This window comes from Dryas octopetala, chromosome 3, assembly GCF_963921425.1.
Source record: "Dryas octopetala chromosome 3, drDryOcto1.1, whole genome shotgun sequence".
Taxonomy (NCBI): Eukaryota; Viridiplantae; Streptophyta; class Magnoliopsida; order Rosales; family Rosaceae; genus Dryas; species Dryas octopetala.
In genome coordinates, this window is record NC_141368.1 from 16,557,654 (window position 1) to 16,581,531 (window position 23,878).

General features: G+C 33.3%; 1 protein-coding gene and 1 long non-coding RNA gene across 7 annotated transcripts; one reads left to right on the top strand and one right to left on the bottom strand.

Moving 5' to 3' along the window:
* Positions 1-415: 415 nt before the first annotated feature.
* On the bottom strand, positions 416-22,207 carry LOC147291392 (uncharacterized). Of its 6 annotated transcripts, none has more exons than XM_086235426.1 (10): positions 22,031-22,207; positions 21,489-21,902; positions 21,073-21,162; positions 18,651-18,740; positions 10,599-11,084; positions 10,359-10,508; positions 10,014-10,142; positions 8,117-8,200; positions 7,584-7,999; positions 416-1,146 (listed from the first exon to the last, which is right to left on the bottom strand). In XM_086235426.1, exons 2-10 carry the CDS (start codon positions 21,811-21,813, stop codon positions 538-540), a joined length of 2,379 nt encoding a protein of 792 aa, XP_086091552.1. In that variant the 5' UTR covers positions 21,814-21,902; positions 22,031-22,207; the 3' UTR covers positions 416-537. The 6 variants fall into 6 exon arrangements, with proteins under 6 accessions (XP_086091552.1, XP_086091550.1, XP_086091548.1 ...); XM_086235424.1 differs by having other exon boundaries at positions 10,014-10,067; positions 21,489-21,920; XM_086235422.1 differs by having other exon boundaries at positions 21,489-21,920.
* Positions 14,557-18,625, top strand: LOC147291393 (uncharacterized). Its single transcript, XR_015121070.1, has 3 exons — positions 14,557-16,557; positions 16,871-16,959; positions 17,043-18,625. It is a non-coding gene; the product is annotated as an uncharacterized LOC147291393 (long non-coding RNA).
* Positions 22,208-23,878: the final 1,671 nt, after the last annotated feature.

The window sequence follows — 23,878 nt, forward strand, 5'->3', positions numbered from 1 at the left end:
AATTTTATTCCATAAATGGTCAATGGGTTCAGTCGACTTGCTTGTATCATATAACTTTGGGTGTGGAAATGAGTCTTGTCCTATTTTAGTTTTATTTTCTGATTCTTAAATTTATTTTTTATCTCATAATAATAATATTTTAATGTATTAATTTTAAAAAGTTAACTATAGTTACTATTGTTACTGTAGAGGACATATGACACTCATGTAATGCAGTGGTGATGCTCACCACTTAAAGTTAGTGGTGAGCAAATTAACTTGCTCTCACTTGGATTATTGAGATTTTATGAAAGGCAGAACAGCACACCTTTCAAAGGTTGGAGAATCGGGATGAGTTTCGCAAATATGTGTAACTTTCGAAAATAGAATATCTAAATTAAAAATTACAGAATTTTGTGTAACTCGAAAATACAAATTGGAGTTGCATTTTATTTTATTAGAGGATCTAAGCACATACATTGTCTTTTTATTACAAACTTCTTAAAAAGTACTACAACCAAACATAAACATTAGATAACTTTAGAAATTCAGTACCGACTACCGACGTTTGACTTTCTTATCAAATATTCCTGATCCATAAGTAGAAATGAAAATCTCAACCAAGAAGGGAAATTGCAACCATATGAATGAGGCAACTGGAACACTAGCAAGCAAGATGATTGGAATAACAGCCCCTAATTTATCATGAAGCAGGATCAAAAGGGCTGAAGAAAAGGCAATCATCATAGTGGCAATAGAGAGAAAAAGACTGAAAAGGCCTAATATCATTTTTGTGGGCAAGGATTTGAAAAAATCATCTTCTGCATAACGTGATGTGAGGATTCCCAAAAATATCATTACTGAAGTAGTGGAAGAAAAGAGTGATATAGCATCTGATACTATAAAAACCATAAATACCATTTGATCTAAGAATATGGGAACACCTGTATCTTGTTTATTTCCACCAGGAATTGTGAATGCTGCAGCAAACATGATGGTAACAATGAGAGCACCTACAACTGTACAAGAAGTTGCTGTTTCTTTCATTGACTTTTCTCCCTCCTTCACCAAACCTTTGTGGTTCTTAGTAAATAGCTCACGTGCTGTCAAACCATCTATCAAATTTGTATGTTCACGAATTCTAGCAGGTACAATACTCTCCACCTCCTACAATTCATTGAACACAAAGTTTTGAGGTGTGAACATGAATATCACTATGAAGTTACTGTTTGGCCTCACAAATTCAAACAATTGAGCTACTTTTGTATCAGAAATTAAATTAAATAAAATATCTTAATTCTGATTTCCTTTTTATTTGTATTTTCTTCTCATTTATTAATTGTCATGCGAATCTTCATAGTTTCGAAAGTCAGTTTTGAATGTATCATCATGTTATATGTTCTTTACTCTTTTTGTGTCAATTTAAAATGAAAAGAAAGGTTTATTTTTTGGTTGAATAATACATAAATAATTACAAATATACCTTCTTCTTTTTTTGTTAGACTGGAAGGTCTTGAATCTTTAACCCAAAAGCTCAATTATAAACTAACCATAAACCTCTAGAGGATATAGACTGACTAGTCGATTGTCCCTTTGTGGTCTCTAGTCGAGGCGGTATCTACTAGGAATGAATACTTTCACTACCTTATCGAGTTGTGTTTATCGGTACAGATAGTTGGCCTTTATGCGATAGGTCATTAGGTATGTTTCGGAACATTGACACACAAATCGGATTTTGCGAAAGTTGAGTGAGCATGCAAATGGTTTTACGTACTAGTACTCACTGATTATTGGTATTCATATATTGTTTTTGTGGTGCATTGTTTTCAAACTGTTTTCCACTAGCTTTATGTGTATATATATATAAATTTATACGCATATTCTCTCTTTAGAACGTCCGTTCTTTAGTTAAAGAACGGACATGGGTATTTCTATGACATTTTGTCATTATTCACTGGGTTCTATATTTTAGGGTATGGAATTATTGTTCGAGTTTATACTTTAGGTTAACTCTCGAGTTTTGGATGGTAGCCCAAAACTTAGGAGTTAAAACCTAAATTCTAATCGAGGAACGGGAACTCAAAATCATGAGAGTTAAAACCAAGGAATATGTCTCGATTGATGATTTATACTCTAAATAATTAAATCATGCCAAGTTTAAGATCAAATGGTGAAAATAAAAGCCATAAAACACATATGTCCATTCTTTAACTAAAGAACGAACGTCCTGCAGAGAGTAGGGGTGGGTGTGGTGCGGTTCGGCCCGGTTCACCCTCGGAACTGTGCGCCGCGCAGGACTTCCCTATACGGTGCAGTTCGGTGCTAAAAACCGGGAAGGGAGGAGAAAAACCAAACCAAACCAAACTATTCAAGGTGCGGTTCTCTATTACGGTTCTGGGCCTAATGGGCTATTATTATTCATATTGGCACTTTTGGGCTTCAACTTTGTTTTTTTAAGCCTAAACCCAATTATTTTAATGATGCAAACCCAACCTAATTAACAAGTTTTGGCACAAAAAAAACAAGTTTACAAGTTGATTCAATGAATTTAACCAAAAAGGCTCACACATTGAACTTTGTTTTAGTGCTTAAAGCTTAAAAGTTAAAAACAAATATAATTATACAATCAGTGACTACAACTACAAGTTAATGAACATAAAAATGCGTATAAAAAGTATATAAAAATAGTATAAAAATGTATAAAAAGTATATAAAAATGGTATATATATGTATAAAAATGGTATAAAATATGAAAATATATATTTGTTTTATTTATGCGGTGCGGTTTGATTAAATGAAATGTGGAACCGGAATCGGAAGGAACCGGTGCGGTTTGGTTTTCTTTGTGGTGTTGACATTTTTTGGTCAACACAATTTTTTACGGTGTTTTACCGATGTGGTTCGGCCGGTTTTGGCGGTGCACGGTTAAAATATATATATATTAAATATTCGCCTTATTATTTTTAAACCTAACATGGGAATCCCCTGAGTGGAAGCAATGAACATATGTGATGTAATGCTTACCCTCTATTGTATTCTATGTGTAACACCCTGAATTTTCTGCTTATGTTAATTTTGCTACTTAAGTCTTTTTAACCTTGTTCTTAAGGTTTGTTTAAAGGAATTAGAATTTTCCTTAACTTTGTTTTGACTAACAAAGACCTTTGATTGTGGTTCTTGAGTTTAGTTGTGTGGAAGTGAATTTTGGAAAAGGAAATTCAAGAGTTTGATGATTATTTTATTTATTTTCATTTTTCAGAATTAAATTATGAGAGGAGGATTTTTCATAATTTTTCTATAAGTGATTTAACTATTTTGAGACTATAGGAAATTAGTATTCATTATTAAGAGTCCGTAGGATTTTTCGAGAAATTATTTGGAATCCCGAGCTATTTTTGGTGAATTTTTAAATTTGGAGAAATAGGAAAAAGAGGAAAAGAAAATAAAATGAAAAAGGACGCTTATTGGGCAGGCAGCCACCCACGTGGCGCGCTGCCATTCGCCCAGCCAGGCTAACGTGTCGCCATGTAATTAAGCGTAAGGGACAAGCTCACGGGAGCTGCTGTGAGACGCGTTGCACGGAATCATCCCGCCAGATCTAATCCTAGCCATTCCACCTCATTAAACGAGATTTAATCATAGCCGTCCATTCCTTTAAAAGGAACCGATCAGACCCAGCCTTAATTCCGTTTGACCCGTGTGCACAGTAACGGGCGACTCGACTCCGTTTTATTTATGTAATTGGGTGACCCGCCAGGTTATTTGCGACCTAACTTAACTTTTTGTGTGTTTTTCACACTTTTGAGCATCATATCCCACATTGGAGAATTAGAGAAACTTCTCGCTCTTTTGTGCCTATAAATAGAGACCCTTGTACTTCATTTTTACTTGCACCACCAAGTGAAGTTTGAGATACACTTCATGGTTCTTTGGGAGTCTCTCTAAGAAGAGACATACCAAAAGAGAAGGAAATTCTTATAGTTTAAAAGTTTTCTTTTGAAAAGCTTGCCAAGAAGGAGGAACCCTTAGGAGTAGAGTCTAACTTTGGAGGTCTACAACCTGGTAAGTCTTTTATTTATTTTTCTTAGACTTTAATATTATGTTGCATGCTTAGATTTATTAAGTAGGATTTATTTATTAATTAAGCATGTCAAGGTTTATTTTGGAGATTTAATTGCTTAATTTATTTGGTTAATTAAGCAAGATTAGTTGTAACCTTAATTTGAAGATTTAATTAAAGGCTAATAACTTTTTAGGTTTAACAAGTCCTATTGTAGAGATTAAATTGGATTTAGTCTATTATTCAAGCTTAATTAATTAGTGGAATATCTTAGAGAAATACTAATTAATTGATTATTTGGATAATACTTAGGTTTGATTTATTCTAATATAAATTAATTTTTGGAATTGCTTTAAACCAAGGCAATTAGTCAAGTGGTTTGACTTTAAAATTAACTTGAAACTTAGAAACCCTAAAAATTAGAGTTTAGTCCACTTAGGACTAGAGTCTTTAGGGGCGTGTGACATAAAATTATGGGTCATAACGAGATTGTGTTGAACTTAACTTTTCACTAAGTTGTAGTATTGTCGGACACTAGGAATATCAGTTACCGAATGATTTATTTGTAACGTGACAAAAAGGCGATGTATTCGAGATGGATGGAGATGCATAGGCTATGTAAAAAAAAACGTGAAGAGCATTGGATTTCAGGTAGGGGGATTTATCCTACATTCCTGACTATGGACTTTGTGTGTGTTTGTGTTTTTAGATTATTATAACATGCTATTGTTGTTTGTTAGTCTGAGAGTTCGGGTAGCCTTGTCGGTGACCTTGGTTCAAATCCCTAAACCTTCTAGAAGAATTGATCACTTACGTTATGCAATGCTTAGCCATGTTATCACGTGTGCCGTGTGTTTGTGCGAAGCCAGGGCTTATAATTGATCCAGTTGATACAGTTTCTTAATCTCGAGTTCCTATCTCTGATTACCAAGACACTCTTGCTATGGTAGCTGTCTTTTGCGGTTGACATTATAGTCGTACCTAATGTGTATCGATTATCTATATTATTGTTATTTATGAGTTTTTATATATGCATGTTTACTATATTGCTGTACAGTCGAGTCATAAATATTTTGTAAGGGATTTGAAAAGAAATGTTTGAAAAACTTGTTTTGGATGATTTAAGAATCTGATGGAAAATGATTTTAACTATGATTTTCATTGGGAAAAGTTTTGTGATTTTCAAACTAGTCAGGGTATCCTAAGGAAAAGCTATGATCGTATGAGATGCTTATCCCCTACATTGTTTTTGTGTTCTTTGTTTATTGGATGTTTTTAAAGGTACTAGCATGATAAAGAGACGAACTTGGATGAGGCTCGAGCAAAGCAGCATCTTGAGACTTGTCAACTTCCTGGATTCAATTGGTGTTGTTATTTAATTGATATCTCGTGTCGAGTATGTTTTGTTGATTTTTCCTTCATTGATTGGAGATGGTTTTGAGTCATTTACTTTGATTATACGTTTGCGTAGTTTTGAAATCTTTATTTTATACTTGCTATGTATTTCGAATTTAATTATGTAATTCTTCAAGGTTGCAATGAACTGTCGTAACCTTGGGGGTTAGTTTTATAAAGAAGTCTTGTTTTTACTTCACATGTTTTCCGCTATTTATTATTTCTGATCTAACCCGGTCAATTTAATTCAAAATGCTCAACCAGCCTTGGGTGTCTTGGGGGATTAATGCTTGATTAGTGACTAGGGATGGCAATGTGGCGGGTTTGGGGCGGGTTTGCCAATACCATACCCGCCCCGTCGGGTAATCGGGTCCCCATCGGGGGTATTCGGGGCCCCTATTATTTTTTTAAAAAATAATTTTTTTATTAAGAACATACCAAATTAACATAAATATGTAATATAATAGATGAAATATATTAAAATTCATCATATTATATTACAATAACACTAAATCATAAAGATAACATTATTAAATTTTAAAGATAAGCAACCAAAATTAAGATAATAAATTAAAATATAATTATATAATATAATATTTTTATTAAACGGGTATACGGGGCGGGGCGGGGACGGGGATGGTATTACCATACCCGCTTAATCGGGGCGGGTCCCCACGGAGATTTTCGAGGGCGGGGAATTTTGCCATCCCTATTAGTAACATTAATCTCTTGATATATTCAAGGTGGGTGCATTAATTTGTTGCATACCCAAGGCTGACACTGTGAGTGCAGATGGTTCGATGATTGATGATCTAGACTGAGATCGTGAGGGTGTGACACTTACTTCATGTTACCTCTAACATTTGATAATCTGGTTTAGTTAATTTCTTTTAAGGCAAGTGGACATCTTCTCAGCTTATCGTCTTACTTGGTGATTAGTCATTAGCCCAATTTGTTGCATTACTTTGTTAATGGCTAAATCACTCTACACATGGGTTGCTTATCTTGTGTATATATATATATATATATATATATATCTTAGGTTGGCTTCTAAACATCTTGTTTATCTGTGTATGTTCCACAAGGTTATATTCACAGACTTTTAACCCTAGCGGGTTGGTTTATTTATCAAAAGTATTTTGATGTTTATTTCAAATGTTTTGATCATTTTCATTGTATATATATTTAAATTCTCTTATTCAACCCAATTTTTAAATAAAAATGGCTTAACTCGTTTTAAAAACTTAGGACTATAATACTTGAGAACCAAGTTATATACTCTCAGGATCCTTAATTATATATATATAGGCTCGTTCCGTTAAGGGATCTCTCAAATATTTTATTTAAGGGATCCCTCATAAGAGTCATTCTATGTTTGATTTCAGCGATCCGAACTGTCTATTTTGTTGGTATCTATTCAAAGATCATCTCTACAAAAAATTAGAAAAATCAGAAATCATTAAGATATCTAATTGTGATGAAACAAATAGATGAACAAAATGTTTTTCAATAAACACTTGAAATTGTGACTATTTAATCAACGGTCAAATGGTTTTTGATTTTCTAATTTTTTGCAAAGAAAATCCTTCAATTGAGACAAAAAAATAAAAAAGATGGTTTTGATTATAAAAATACTTCATGGATTGGGCCTCATGAGAGATCCCTTAAATAAGCTCTCCCTTAACGAAAAGGCTTTATATATATACAGGGAGCTTCAACCTAGTGTAAGATCCCACATTTAGTGTTAAATGTGGGATGAGGCAGATGAGCCCACTCCATGTAGTTTTTGAACAATCTGAACAGTTTATTTTTTAAGTTTTTATTCATAGATCATCCTTGCAAAAAATTAACCAAATCGGAAATTTTTTGCCTATCTAACTTTGATCAAACAAATAGACGATTTTGTCAAAAATATTTGGTTCGTGTATTTGTTTCATCAAAGTTAGATAAGCAAATGATTTCCGATTTGGCTAATTTTTTGAAAGAATGATCTTTGAATAGACTTAGAATAGACGGTTTGGATCGTTGAAATACTATATAGGGTGAGCCCTATAAAGGATTCCACAAATAAAATTATTTATGAAATCCCACGATAAAAGGGGTCTATATATATATTTGCATATTTAGAGAGAGAGAGAGAGATTCTGACCTTCAACCATTGTAGTTCTCTTTGCATTTGCAAAGCTGCACCTTGAACTGCTGTAGCAGTTGATAAATTTGCTGCTTTATGTAGTGTAGTATTATTCAAATTATCGAGACGGGTAATTACTTCATCCTTTTTCACTTCGGGATCATGTATAAGGCTATAAATCTTTTCTTGACGATACTCAACTGCACAATGAAAGATGCTCCTGCCTTTTGAATCGCACATATCGCTCAAAAGGTTTGGTTTTTCTGTGCATATATGAGTAATAAACTCAACATGCCCTCGTTTTAGGGCTTGGATGATTGCTGTATTTGTGATATCTTGTACTTCTTCCAAGTTTGTCACTTCGCACATCAAATGTATTAATTCAAGAACTCGAACGTGGGTCGATTTCATTTCATATATGCGATTGTATATTCCTAGTTTGATATTGCAAATAGTAGAAAATATATTAACAATGTTTTCAAAGAATATTTAATGGTTAAGATAAAATTAAGTGAGAAGAAAATAAAATCAACCATGTGAATGTGGCATACCCAAAAGTTCAAGGAGATTCGCAACAAGTCCTCGGAATAGACTTCTAACTGCATCACAAATCTTTTTTTTGTTGGGCCAGGGAACTGCATGCATTACAAATCGAAATATGTTGGCAAAAGGGGGGAAAAAAAACAATACACCCATAAATTTTGTTTATAGAATTTTTTTATGTTGCGTTTGGATGAGGGATATGAGGTTAATACCAAGAAAAAATGTGTGAAATTGACAAAATTGAAAGTTGTGAAATCGATATTAAGCATGATGAGATTTAAACGAGGAATTTGTAAAGCTTGTTTGGAAGTTTGGGTTGAGGTTAGGAGTGCATTAGGGTCTTTGTTCGGTGTCCGGTCCAGTGTTTGTTGTCCAGTGTTGGGTCTTGGGCGAATAAGGGTCGTAAATGTGGAATAGTAGTACTAAGTCATTTTTGGGAGTCTTTTGCCTGTTTTGGCCGGGGTAATGAAATCTAGTACTATAATGAAAGAATGGGATGTAATAAAAGTATTCCAGTAGGCCACTGTAGCAGTCTCATTTTATTGCTTTAGACTAATTTACTACTGTTAGTCCCAAAAAGACAACTAATTTTTTTTTTTCTCCCACCCGCTAATTTTCGTGTAGTACTGCAGGTTATGCCTACGAATCAGATTAGTTAATTGACATTTTATTTTTACTGAGCATATAATTTTTTTTTTATAACAAATATACATATAAATTGAAAAAAAAAAAAAAAAACTTTCTAAATCATTGTTGTTTGAATTTTTTTTTTTTTTTAGTTTTAATATTTATTTTTTAGATAGAATGTTGGCTTAGAAGCAACTTCATTTCAATATTGTTGCTGGCTTTTCTTCTTTTAATTTTAATATTTATTTTCTTAGATGGGAAGTTAATTGACTCATCAAAAACCTCATATTGATCATGAACATGGATGATGGTTTTTATTTTCTTAATTTTAATAGCGTATTAGTAACAGTCGATCATTGTATGTTGGGTTCATTAGTTTTTTACATGTTTATGTAAGAAAAGACATAAGGTATATCTATAAATATTATTTTTATGTAGTTTAAATAGCTATTGTTGCACAATGAAAATAATTGTCACTGTCAGACAATGATAATTGCCGAGCACTCGATGAACAGTGCTGAGCGCTCGGTACTGTTTACCGAGCTCTCGATGGGTTCTATGTCACACTCATTCATTAAAGTGGGCTAGGCTGGGAGTGCATTGCAGCGTGTAAGCTGAGTTATCAGCCTTATTTTTCAACTGGACTTTAAAAAAAATTCTTAATATTACTTTATATATTATACCAAAAATAATTACTTTATATAAACTCATCAGCATTTGTTCAAATGGTGAGGAAAGGTAGGGTCATGATTAGAATTAGGATCATTAATTTGGATTTTTTCTAATGTAAAAAAAAAAAAAAAGTTTTCTTTAAATATAACTAGATGGATCACACACACACTATGCTTATGTATTGTGGTTGTGGTGACATAGAGCGCGCGTACAAGTAGATTATTTTTTTTATTATTTTTTTTTGAGAAGACACAAGTAGAGGTTTTTACAGTAGGGAATGTCTAATTTATAGCTGGTAGATTATAATTTTATCATTAAAATTGTTTTATGAACCCTACTTGTTAACCGTCACATAAGAAAACCAGGTTCACAGAGTAGCGTTCATGAGTTAAACACACGAGTCTTAGATCGAGTGATATAGGATGAGTGGTTTAATAGTACAGACCTTAGGTTTAAAATTCCTGCAAAGAAATAATATAGTACAGACAAAATAACAAATAAATCACTGCAAAGAAAAATTAAAAGGCAAAAGCTAGCGTTTAAGAAAATGAGTTCAATTTTTACTATTTAGCTAAAACCAAATGGAACTTTAGACAAACAACATACCTGAGCAAATGAGATTCCTTTGATTATCATCTTGATCATGGTCTTGTACAACATCTACAGAAATATAATTAACCGAAGGAGTCGACTCTTTTTCACCGTCGATAATTCGAGTAGGTTGTATGTATATAACTATTAAGAAAAGAATATAACCCCAATTTATACATTAAACTATTTCGTTTAAGCCAGAATTTTCTTTTACTAGATAATGATCTATGTATCTTTTGAACAATATATGAAGATAAAGATGATGTATGAGCAATTTTATTTTTTAAGGATGATTCTTGAACGAGCATTTAAAAAATTAATAGTTAGAATTATTAAGAGAAATGAGAGTGTAATACTCACAATTATAGATCCATTGTTCGCATAATGTAAGTCGGCTTCCACTTAAGAATGCAGAACTCATACCAGCCAATGCACATAATGGGATTTGTCCATTATAGTTCATAGTAGTGATCACGTTTGGACAACGTTTAATTAACTTCCACGCAAAATCTAGAGTATAGTGAAAAACGAAGAAAGAAAAAGATTAATTAAGGGCCTTAAGGCACTACCGCATTAGTGATATTTATTTGAAACTCTTACCAAAGTCTTTGGTATAAAAACACCGGGTAATAAGTTCAGCGCCATTGGGACCGTTGAGATCTTCAAGTGGAGTGACAGAGTAGAGATACTGAGCCATTTCAAAATGGTCCCTAATATAAGCCATAAGAACTGGAGTTATATTGTCCTGACCATTTCGAAGGCGGATGCCAAGTAATTTCTTGTTCTTTTCAACCATACATTGAACCATTTGGATGGGTCCGTCTGTGTAAAAGACATCGCTAAAAGCTGTGTCACCATCAGCATCTTTTATTTCCAAATCTTCCCCTGTCATCAACCCCACCAACTCTTTCACAATATCCACATGCCCATATCTGACTGCCAAGTGAAGAGCTGTCTCTCTGTCTGGTGGAGGACTTCTTACTCTTACTGCGTTGGGATGTTCTGTAAGAAACTCTTTTGCAGCATCCCAATAACCCGTCTCTATACAATCGAAGAAAGGTTCATAGCGCTCGAAGTCGCTGTCATCTAGATCAAATAAAATAAAATAAATAAGTCAGAGTCGCTGCCATCATTACCATATCCTGCCAAGCTTTTATTATTTTTATTATTATATTTTCCCATAATATTTCCTTCTTTTAGCATTGACTAAAATTGGCTCGGCATCGTTCAAAAAGAAAAATAGTCCGGCATCTTCTTTGTGTTCGTAACTACACTTCAATTCAGGACAAATGTTATTTAAAATAAAAGATAAACAAAAAATAAAGTCAAAACTTCTGGATAATTAATTCATTGAATTTCTACTTTTTCTTTTTAAATATTTTTATCCTTTATAATTTAAGATTTAGCTTCAAAATGTTGGCCACAAGCTTAAACTAATGTATAATTATAAATTACTTTCAAGTCTTGAATTAGAAGATTGTTAAATAGGGATCCAGTTAATTTAGATATTAAGTAAAAACTCAATCTATTATATGTCTAATATCTATTAATCTCTCTCTCTCTCTCTCTCTCTCTCTCTCTCTCTCTCTCTCTCTCTCCGTCAAGTTGCTTGCCTTGGCTGTCCCAGAAGCCCAGCGTCGGCGATGGCGGCGACCATCTCCACCTCGACCCTTCTTGTAAATATAGCAACCACTTGAATCGAGAAGGAACTTCGAGAACTTTTTGTAGTGTGGTCAGATCTGCTCGATCTGTACTTTTAGCTACTTCATTTGTACGTGTTCATAATTTTCCAATCTGATTCTTTGTTGACATTTTTCAGATTATTTGTTTTTATTTTTATTTAATTGTTTGTTTATTGATTATGAATCTTGAATAGCTAGCTAGATCTTGTTTTTTTTTTTTTTTTTCAATTTCATATTTTTTTAGTTCTCATTCTCATGTTTTTCCCATCATCATCTATCTATGGTTATTTATTTTTTTTGTCTCTCAATAAATTGAATTTAGTTTGAGCTATCAATATTTTTTTTTTTTGTTTTTGTTTGTTTAACCTGGTGCAATGGAGGTTTTATTATTTTTAGTCTATATTTCCTAATCTGAAGATGTTTTAGGTCATTTTGTTCATTGTTTTAGTTTGGTTTTAGCAGATGCAGATGCATCTTGTAGGTCCTCTTTTGAATCATCTTAGATTCATCATGTTGCAGATGCAGAAATGCATATGCATATGATACTCTTGCAGATGCATGATGCTTCTAAATATTATTTGAATCATTTTAAAGATGCATATGCAAGAATATAATTTTTTTTTTAAAGAAAAAAAATATTGTTGCATTTTATAGATTCATTTTGCAAGCATATGATTTTTTTTTTTTTTAAGAAAAAAGAAATTGATGCATATGATGCTCATTTGTGTCATTGATGTTTTTTAATATTGTTAGAAGTTTAAAAAAAGAAAAAAAAAATATTTGTTGCATATGATGTTGTTTGAAGCATTTAAAAAGAAAAAAACTTGCACAGTGAACAGTGCACTCGATGAACAGTGTGCGTGATGAACAGTAACGATACCATTTTGGCCTTACGCTTAATTTTTGGACTAGTTGGATTTGGATTAATAATCTTTCTCATTTTGGATTGCAATTAATTTAAAGCACCCTAAAATTTAAGACTTCAACTCTAAACCATAGACTCTAAATAATGATAACACACGATACCACACGGTACACACTTAATTAATCCTAAATTATAATCCCTAAATCCTCTAAGTAATACTAAATATTATACTAAATCTCAATAACTCTTATAAATCTTACAAAAGTTAAATGAAAGTATAAAAAACTAAATAAAACTGGAATAGTCAATCTACAGGAGTGAAAATAAATTTAAAGTAAAAAATTGGAGATTACGAAAGAGTTTGACTCCCATTTGGGAAATTTTCAATAAATATCTAAAAAATTATATGGTATCTGCAATAGGTCTGAAAAGGATAGTACTTGGGTCACCATTTGGGGGTACCCCAAGGTCACCCCACCTCCCAAAATCGCAATTTCGATAATGCCGGTGTATGATCGGAACAGTTCACTTTTTAGATCACCTATTATAGATCATCTCTGTAAAAAATCAACTCAATTGAAAATCGTTTGATTATATATAACTGTTGTCGATTAAATAGAAAAAATCAACGATTTGGTAAAAAAAATTATTCTTTAATCAGAAACCATCGATTTTTTCTGCTTAATTGATAATAGTTATATAACTAAACGATTTCCGATTGATTTGATTTTTTATAGAAATGATCTTTAATAGACCTGTTATCTAAATAGTGAACGGTTTTGATCCAGGTAGGTTCGTTGAAGCCTACCCCAAGCATGTAGCTCTCGCGAGTCTTTCGACTATAAAACAATCAGTGCCGTTGTTGAAATTAAAATTTGGAGAGATGAGATAACCTTGGTGTACCCTCAAGGGGTGACCCAAATACTATCGGTCTGAAAATGTTCATGTCAATGCCACAATATGTTTTTGGCTTATCAAAAGTTAATCAAATACCACCAGAATGTGGGGATGCAAATGCTCCTATTGCTATTCAGGCTATTCTCCACCTCATATATGGTACCAAGTTTGATATTTGGCATTTTGCCAAATGATACACTACAAGAAAAGTGAGCAATGCTCACTTTTTTTTAAACCAAATTTGCTGCAGATTGCAATTGCTTAAAAATTTGGTCAATATACACTGTTTTGCCTTTGACCTATATGGCACCCCCCTTTTTAGTTTGTGAAAACTAACTAATGTATATGGGTATGGCTTATGGGGTGACTAATTATTCTAACCAACCATTATTAAAAATGGTACTTGGTGCAACTATTGAGCATCAGCTGCTTAAACAGTGGGAAATGAAATAAAAGGAATTTACACTATTGTGAAATCACTAATTGCATAACAGTTGGAGGGTTAAGCAATAATTAAGGCCAGTGCTATTCCGACCACCCTAAATTGCTGAGTTGACCACCCTATTTTAAAATTTCAACTTTACCCTTAAAACAAAAAATTTAAATTTTGTTTGTCAGGTCATTTGACAGTTATCTATCAAAATATTTATAGTTATTCGACAGTTATCTGTTGAACATTGATGGATTATTCGGTGGTTATTCGGTGGATAACTACCGAATAGAAATGAAAAAGACATTCGACAGTTATTTGCCGAAATATTTGTATTTATTCGACACTTATTTGTCGAACATTGATGGATGTTTCGATAGATGACCACTGAATGAATCTAAGTGATTTCATCATGTTTTTGCAATAAAGGGTAAAATAAAAAAAAATTAAACAAAATATGTTAGGGTGATCAACTCAATAGCTAAAAGTGGTCTGCATAGCGTCCTTCAATAATTAATAGTTGCTGAGGCACACTCTCCAATACACTGTGAGATCCAACCCATAAACCTTATAATTAATGTGAGTAGCTTAACCTTGGCCAAAAAAAAAAAAATGTGAGTAGCTTAACATATTATATGACCCTAATAATCAAACAGATAGGAGAGAGGACATGGGAGACGCCTAATTGACACTGGAGGTGCTAAACCACCCTCTCTGCAATTGAGAGTTTCAATTAGTTGGTCTAATCTGTCTACTTCATTGTTAGTTTGCCTAAAATCCTTCCCAATCCCTCTCTTCACCCTCTTCGCTTCACTTTGACAAATTAGTTTGCCCTAAAATTCTCCCTCTCGAACTCCTTCGCTAGCTCGCTCTCTCTGTTTCTGTCTCTGTGTTTTTCTCTGTCTCAATGGCCCTCTACATCGAAACCCAAGAGCACAATCCCTCATTCGCTCTCTCCTCTCGACCTTTTCAAAACCCTAAAGCCCAAACCCAAATACTTCAAAATACAAGCAGCCACTCGCTCAGCTCCCTCTCTGTCGTCCCTACCTCTCGATTTCCCTTTCCCAAAGAATCGAAGATGTCCTGGAAGCCCTAATGCCCAAACGCAGGAAAAGGTAACTTTTGTTCTTTGCAGTTTTTTTTTGGCTTAATGCCTGGATGTTAGATTTCTGATGGGATGTTTTGTTTTCTGAAAAAAGTGTATATTTTTATGTTACAAGTTAATTTCTTCTTTGCAAATCTCTAATCTTTTTTATTATTATTTTTGTATAAGTATTTGATTTACAGGTGATGTGTAGTGACACCTGTTGTAGATTCTGATGGTGCTATGTTAGCTGCTAATTTTCCCACTCTTCCCCAGAGTGGCCCATGTTTTATGGGTGGATACATTCTTGATTGAGAGACATTATCTTAGTTTTTTCCTTTTCCTTTCTAACCCATAACCACTTCAGAATCTTATAGTTTTTATACTGACTTAAATGTTTAATGAAAGTTTTAAGATATGGGGTAGCTCGCTAAGAAATCTGTGGTACATTTTCTATAATACCTTTATCACAGACATTTTTTTTTTCTTGAAATCAATGTTAGCAGGACATTGTTAACTATATCTGTGACGATGATGATGATGATGATAAAAAAGCTGTATAGTTTGTTGGCTCAAATACAATAAGTTAATTTTCAGTTCAATGCTTCATGATTCTTGATGTATCTATGCAATGCCTGAAGATATGATTTTAAGTTCAGATGCACTCAACACTTTATTATACTCGCATATAACCTTGTTGGGCTTTGCTACACCTTCACATGGTGAAGGACTCATAGTCATTATACAATTAAATGTGTTTATGTGATTTTCCTTGTGAGGTGAATACTTTCATTATTCTGCCCACTGATTTTATTCCTCGTGCAATCTTAGTATCTCTGATTAGTTTTCTACGTTGAAATCTTACATGTTCCTGCAATTCAGACATTTAGTAGGTCCGCTTGATTTCAGTTTTTCCACTCATAGGTTGTTATGTGTTTAGCTTTGAACCTTCAATATTATGATCGAGTACGCCATTGGTCTGCACTAATGTGATTAATTTCCTTTTTCTAACTACTCTTTCTTGTTCACATAGGCTGGAATGCACATATATGCAAGGACAGTTGCTAGGCTAGGGGAAATCATAACAAGAGTTGTGTGATATGCATATATACCATCATTATATATGGTCTGTATGTATACTGTTAGGAAAAAACCATTATATTCTGCGTGTAAATTAGAAGTATAATAAAATTCTTTTACTCAACAACAGGTTAATAAGGATAAATGTTGGGACTTTATCTTGTGGGGTATGCTTTTTAAAGTTTTCAAATGTATTTCTCACTTGTTCTGGTTGACTTTTGTAGGTATACTTTCAGGCTGATGCTTCTTGTTCTTTGATTATAAATTGATTATTTGGTTATTTATTTTTTTGATCTGGAGGTGCTGCTTTGCTCAATTTATTTAACGATTCAGTACTTGGTTTGGGATTCTAATCGATCAAACTAATAAGAATTCAATGCAGGAGAATCTTCCTCCTGAGTTCAAATTTCATCCTACATATGAAGAAAGTGTTATCTATGTTGAAGGGTTTCTGGTTAGTTTCATGTCAAACGTTGTAGCAGTTGTTTATCTCAGAAAGTGTGAGGCTTGGGACCTCCCAGGTAGTTTAATTTTCTGTTTACATGCTTCATGCTTTTGTATTTTGTATGTTTGTCTTCTTCCTCTATTATCTTATCAATTTTCATCTAATGTGTCCAATTAGTTGGAATGTTGACGTAGTGAACTAGTCCTTTATAATTAATTCTAGGTGTCCAATGATTTTCTTTATTATTGTGTAAGTAATTTGAGAATTTAGGTGTTATAATTGATTCTATATATGTTTTAATGTACTTACAAGGTCTACTTTGCATGTTAACCCTGCTATGCTCTATTACTTTTCTGTTTTTAGATTGAATGTTTTCCTTATTCATATAGATTGAATCAAAACTATGAAATAAGGTTGAAGATCTAGGACTAGCATGAGAGTCTGTTGATGATTTTCCATTTATGGTAATGATCAAAAGGTACGTTTTCACTTCTATTAATTAATTACTTCGATAATGGCATGTTTCTAACTCTGAAATATGATTTTTTGGTTCTCTTGCAGATTTCTGTATTTGTTATATGCTCATTATCACAGCAGCTTGTATACAGTTAATTTACATTTGAAATGAGGGCCACTTCTGACAATGGAGAAGAGATGTCAGCTAATCCATGAGCAGGGTGATATGATCATAGTAAGAAAGCTATTTCTAGTATTTTGATTGGTATTTTAGTTCAGTGAACATAGTCCCCTTGAGGTGAAATTGAGTGAACTTGCTGCTTTATACTTAGGTGATGGTCTTGGTATATAACAGCAAGTTTGGTTAAAGATGATGTGTTCAATGTTTTGATCTGTCTACTTGGTTCGGTTTGGACCTTTTGTTTAGGGGAATGATTTTTAATATGTGATGATTAGGAGATGGCAGGCTGATAGGTCTAGTATGTTTTGGTCAACAAGTTTGGAACACTTAAAGTATTTTATGGTATGTAATGGTTGACTTACAATATATAAATATGCAGTTGGCTTCAATTTGGTTATCTGGTACAATTGGTTCCATTTTAATTTCCAATTTTGTTTGTAAACTCACTTGTGTGTCAAGTGTTCTTAGTATATATGCATTTTCCAATCCTTTGGAAATGCACATGATACAGGTTGAAAATCATGCAGTAAATACTGTATTTTCCAAGAATAGCATAAAAGAAATGCTCTACATCATGTACTGCAAAACGTGCTTAATTTACAAATTCATAAATTTCAAATTAATTTCTATTCCAATATATGTTTTCATGCAACTATAAAATGAAAGTAAGGCTAGCTCTTATATATTAGTGGTTGAATCCATTGCAAAAGGCAGCTTTTATGAAACTATAAAATGAAGGTGAGGCTTGCAAATATTAGTAGCTAGATCCATTGCAAAATGCAGTTCCTAAGCCACTTCAGTAATGAATTGTGCAACTACTTCAGAAACCATTCTCTAAGGTGACTTGATTCAGCCACTAAGGCTTCCACAAAACAGTAATGGTTTGATTCACTTAGCATTGGACTGCCACATTAGTTGGTTTGCTAGCTGTCTACATCAATGTCAGGTTTGATGAAGTTAGCCAACCATACTATTTTTGGGGGTGCTGAAGACCAATAGCCACCCCATTCTGTACAACCATCAGCATTTTAGTGAGTGTTGCCCATATTCTGTATAGTGGCAATTGGTCTAGCCAACTCAATTTAGTTGCTAATGGAGCAATAGATGTAGGAAAAAAATGGTGAGTGTTGCCCATATTTGTTGTAGTGATAGGAACTCACTAGATTTTTTATGTAAAAGAATTGAAAATTGTTTTTGACGTTGGCAACACAAGTACATGTCATTTTTCCAAAAGAGAGCTAGGTGACCTACTGACCTCCAATGGTATATGGCATTTTTGTGCCAATCCATTGTTTTGTACATCCAAATTCACATCACCATTAATGTCCATATATCTGCTAAAGTACGTTCTATATTTTTATCATTTAAATGTGTCAAAATATGACAATGACACACCTAATGACATGGTAGTATTGGAGATGCTTAGGCATTGAAAAGATTACTATATATATATGAGTGTATTTAATAATTAAAGAGGTTTAGTTGATATTCAAAAAGAAGTCTTTAAGTGGATACATAAATATAATACGTACCATTAGTCGCTTCTATTTCTTGGTCTTCATTTAGCACCAATTCCTCCTCCTTCGCATCGGTTGAGGTATGAAGAGGTCTCTCTCTCTTCTCTGAAAATAGAATTCTTGATGTTACAAATAGTGTTATGTACCATTGAATTTTTTTTTTCTTATTGCTATATATGATCCAATTAATCTGCCAGGTATATTGTGAATTACCTTAAAACAGTAAGGCTAATATTGCCCCAAAAAATCAAAAGTTATCATTTGCGTCAGTTTCATAAATCGATTGTAATCATTCTCAAATTTTTGTATTTTTTTAAGTAAATAATTGATTAGTCCACTTTAAAGGTTGTCATGAGAAAATAATTCGCTTAAGGTATTCGATTTAATTAATAAGGTTCGATCACCTATTTTTTTTGGGCGTATTCCTTATTTTGACAAAGAGAGCATATATATTTACCTGTGTTTTGTGGTATATGCATGCAGATGCATCTTGTAGGTCCTCTTTTGAATCATCTTAGATTCATCATGTTGCAGATGCAGAAATGCATATGGATCCTCTTGCATATGCATATGATACTCTTGCAGATGCATCTTGTAGGTCCTCTTTTGAATCATCTTAGATTCATCATGTTGCAGATGCAGAAATGCATATGGATCCTCTTGCATATGCATATGATACTCTTGCAGATGCATGATGCTTCTAAATATCATTTGAATCATTTTAAAGATGCATATGCAAGAATATGATTTTTTTTTTTTAAAGAAAAAAAATATTGTTGCATGTTGTTTTATAGATTCATTTGCAAGCATATGATTTTTTTTTTTAAAAGAAATTGATGCATATGATGCTCCTTTGTGTCATTAATTTAAAGTTTTTTTGCTTGCAGATGCACCATCTGCAGATGTTTTTTTAATATCGTTAGAAGTTTTTAAAAAGAAAAAAAAATTATTGTTGCATGTAGATGCATATGATGCTGTTTGAAGCATTTAAAAAGAAAAAAAACTTACGCAGTGAACAGTGCACTCGATGAACAGTGTGCGTGATGAACATTAACAATACATTTTTGGCCTTGCGCTTAATTTTTGGGCCAGCTGAGTTTGGGTTAATAATTTTTCTCATTTTGGGTAGCAATTAATTTAACCCACCCTAAAATTTAAGACTTCAACTCTAAACCATAAACTCTAAATAACGATACCACACGGTACACACTTAATTAATCCTAAATTATAATCCCTAAATCCTCTAAATAATACTAAATATTATACTAATAAATCTCAATAACTCTTATAAATCTTACAAAAGTTAAATGAAAGTTTAAAAAACTAAATAAAACTGGAATAGTCAATCCACAGAAGTGAAAATAAATTTAAATTAAAAAATTGGAGATTACGAAAGAGTTTGACTCCCATTTGGGAAATTTTCAATAAATATCTAAAAAATTATATGGTATCTGCAATAAGTCTGAAAAGGACAGTACTTAATTGGGTCACCCCTTGGGGGTACCCCAAGGTCACCCCACCTCCCAAAATCGCAATTTCGGTAATGCCGGTATATGATCGGAACAGTTCACTTTTTAGATCACCTATTATAGATCATTTCTGCAAAAAATCAACTCAATTGGAAATCGTTTGGTTATATAACTGTTGTCGATTAAATAGAAAAAATCAACGATTTGGTCAAAAAATTACTTTTTAATCAGAAACCATCGATTTTTTCTATTTAATTGACAATAGTTATATAACTAAACAATTTTCGATTGATTTGATTTTTTGCAGAAATGATCTTTAATAGACCAGTTATCTAAAAAGTGAACGGCTTCGATCATACACGGGCATTACTGAAATCAGAATTTAGAGAGATGGGGTGACCCAAATACTGTCGGTCTGAAAATGTTCATGTCAATGCCACAATATAGTTTTGGCCTATCAAAAGTTAATCAAATACCACCAGAATGTGGGGATGCAAATGCTCCTATTGCTATTCAGCCTATTCTCCACGTCATATATGGTCCCAAGTTTGATATTTGGTATTTTGCCAAAACATAGGAACTCACTAGATTTTTTATGTAAAAGAATTGAAAATTGTTTTTGACGTTGGCAACACAAGTACATGTCATTTTTCCAAAAGAGAGCTAGTTGACCTACTGACCTCCAATGGTATATGGCATATATGGCATTTTTGTGCCAATCCATTGTTTTGTACATCCAAATTCACATCACCATTAATGTCCATATATCTGCCAAAGTACGTTCTATATTTTTATCATTTAAATGTGTCAAAATATGACAATGACACACCTAATGACATGGTAGTATTGGAGATGCTTAGGCATTGAAAAGATTGCTATATATATATATGAGTGTATTTAATAATTAAAGAGGTTTAGTTGATATTCAAAAAGAAGTCTTTAAGTGGATACATAGATATAATACGTACCATTAGTCGCTTCTATTTCATTGTCTTCATTTAGCACCAACTCCTCCTCCTTCGCATCGGTTGCGGTATGAAGAGGTCTCTCTCTCTTCTCTGAAAATAGAATTCTTGATGTTACAAATAATGTTATGTACCATTGAATTTTTTTTCTTCTTATTGCTATATGATCCAATTAATCGATCAGCCAGGTATATTGTGAATTACCTTAAAACAGTAAGGCTTATATTGTTCCAAAAAATCAAAAGTTATCATTTGCGTCAGTTTCATGAATCGATTATAATTAATAGTTCTATGTTTGAATCTATCATTCCTCAAATTTTTGTATTTTTTAAGTAAATAATTGATTAGTCCATTTAAAGGTTGTCATGATAAAATAATTCACTTAAGGTATTCGATATAATTAAATAAGGTTCGATCACCTATATTTTTTGGGCGTAATGTGTACTTGAACGTCTTTTCCAAAGTATCCCAGGCCATTTTGGCCGTGCTAAGGGTAGCGATAAAAGAAAACAACGCAGTCCCGCAAGAGATCTGGATTACATGCAGAGCCTCGGCATTTTTCTTCTTCCATAGCTTAAATTCAGCTTCCTCATCTTTGGCTTTAGGAGGTTCAGTGGTGGCTTCGACAACGTCCCAGAGATCTTTCGCCTTTTTCTTCTTCCATAGCTTAAATTCAGCTTCCTCTTCTTTGGCTTTAGAAGGGTCAGTGGTGGCTTCGACAACGTCCCAGAGATCTTTCGCCATCAAGTAGGTTTTAACCCGAACACTCCATTGATCATAGTTATTTTCGTTAAGAACTTCAAGAACAATTGCACTAGGGACGACTACAGCAGCTGCCATCCCAGCTTGATCTGTCACTTTTCCAAACTCATTTTATTTCGAGCATGTATATATATATTATGTGAAAACGAGAAAATATATAGAAATATTTATGAAACCAAGCTTGTATATAACTACTCACAGATCGATTGAATTGGAGAATCTTCAAAAATTAAGCAGCAGAGCTTGTAAATTCCACTATGTGCAGGCAGAGAGTAGCCAAACTTAATTCTGATTTATAGATATATTTAGTTTCTGTTTTTCATTTACAATAGCTAATCAGAAATTAAAAAAGACTTCGCAAAGACTTTGCAAGATCTATCCCCATTCGTATTACATTTGGGCATGTGAACGTACTAAAATAAAGAGGGAGCAGCTGCAAACGGGTGTCTCAAGGTACGTTGACCCGGAAATTCTGCTCATGTGAGTGAAAAGGACCTCATGTAATAAAAGACTTGATTACATAATCCAACTACTACCGGCAACTACCAACAACTACCAACAACTAGGTACGCTCGTCTTAAATGCAGTATTTAATGTAAGATAATATTGGGCTTGATTAATTATACTCAACATGTGCTTGAACATGACTAATTAAGTTTAAGTAGAGTCATCCGCACTTAATTGTATAGTGATCCTAACTCCTAAGTATAAATTACTTGTGAATTTGAAATAAGATATGATAAGTGTTGGAGCAAAAAATTATATGACACATGACGAGCTCTTATTTGACGCAAACATGGAAGACCAATTCATAATAAGGTGATATATTTTCAGCATTTTTATTAACCTTTAATTATCTAATTAACAAGCATTATCAAACTAGGACTCCTATTCTAATTCATTAAGTGTTATCAAATATAATTTTTAAATAAAAAAGAAAAGGAGAATGAAGGGAGAATTAAGTTTAAGAGGGGGCAGCTGCAAAATGCAAAATGCAAAATGCAAAATAATAAAAGACTTGATTACATAATCCAACTACTACCGGCAACTACCAACAACTACCAACAATTACGTACGCTCGTCTTAAATGCAGTATTTAATGTAAGATAATATTGAGCTTGATTAATTATATGCAACATGTGCTTGAACATGACTAATTAAGTTTAAGTAGAGTCATCCGCACTTAATTGTATAGTGATCCTAAGTAAAAATAACTTGTGAGTTTGAAATAAGATATGGATAAGTGTTGGAGCAAACAATTATATGACACATGACGAGCTCTTATTTGACGCAAACATGGAAGACCAAGTCATAATAAGGTGATATATTTTCAGCATTTTTATTAACCTTTAATTATCTAATTAACAAGCATTATCAAACTAGGACTCCTATTCTAATTCAGTAAGGTGAGTGTATTCAATTAAGATTTTAATGGACTTTTGTAGAGTTTTTAAAAGTCATTGACTTTGGTAGAGTTGATGGATTTTTAATGACTTTCATAAACTCCACATAGACTTTGACAGAATTTATTATGGTGTGTTTGGATGGAGAAAAAAAACTTGGAATTTAAACAAAACTCAGCATTTAAGAAATTACATACTATAATTTCCTTATTTGGGTCCACAATTATATAATTTTGTAAATTCTATGTGGAAAAAACTTGAGATTTGAAGGTTGTAAATTCCAAGTTTAAATTCCACCTAAATTGGTGTCATTTCCAAAATTCCAATTTTTTATTTTTTTTTTAAAAAAAGTTGTGTCCACCCATCACCTTGCCAATTAATTACAATACTACCACCATTACAACCATGCCGCCGTTACCACCACCGTCACCACCACTATCACCGCCACCGCCACCTCCGCGGCCACCATCACCACCACAACCACCGACTCCACCTCCGCCGCCACCACCACCTCTGCCACCACTACGATCGCCACTGCCGCCACCGTCACCACCACCACCACCACCGACACCGCCACCACCACTACCACCGCTCGCTGCCACCACCACCTCCGCCGCCACCACCACAGCCGCCACTACTGCCAC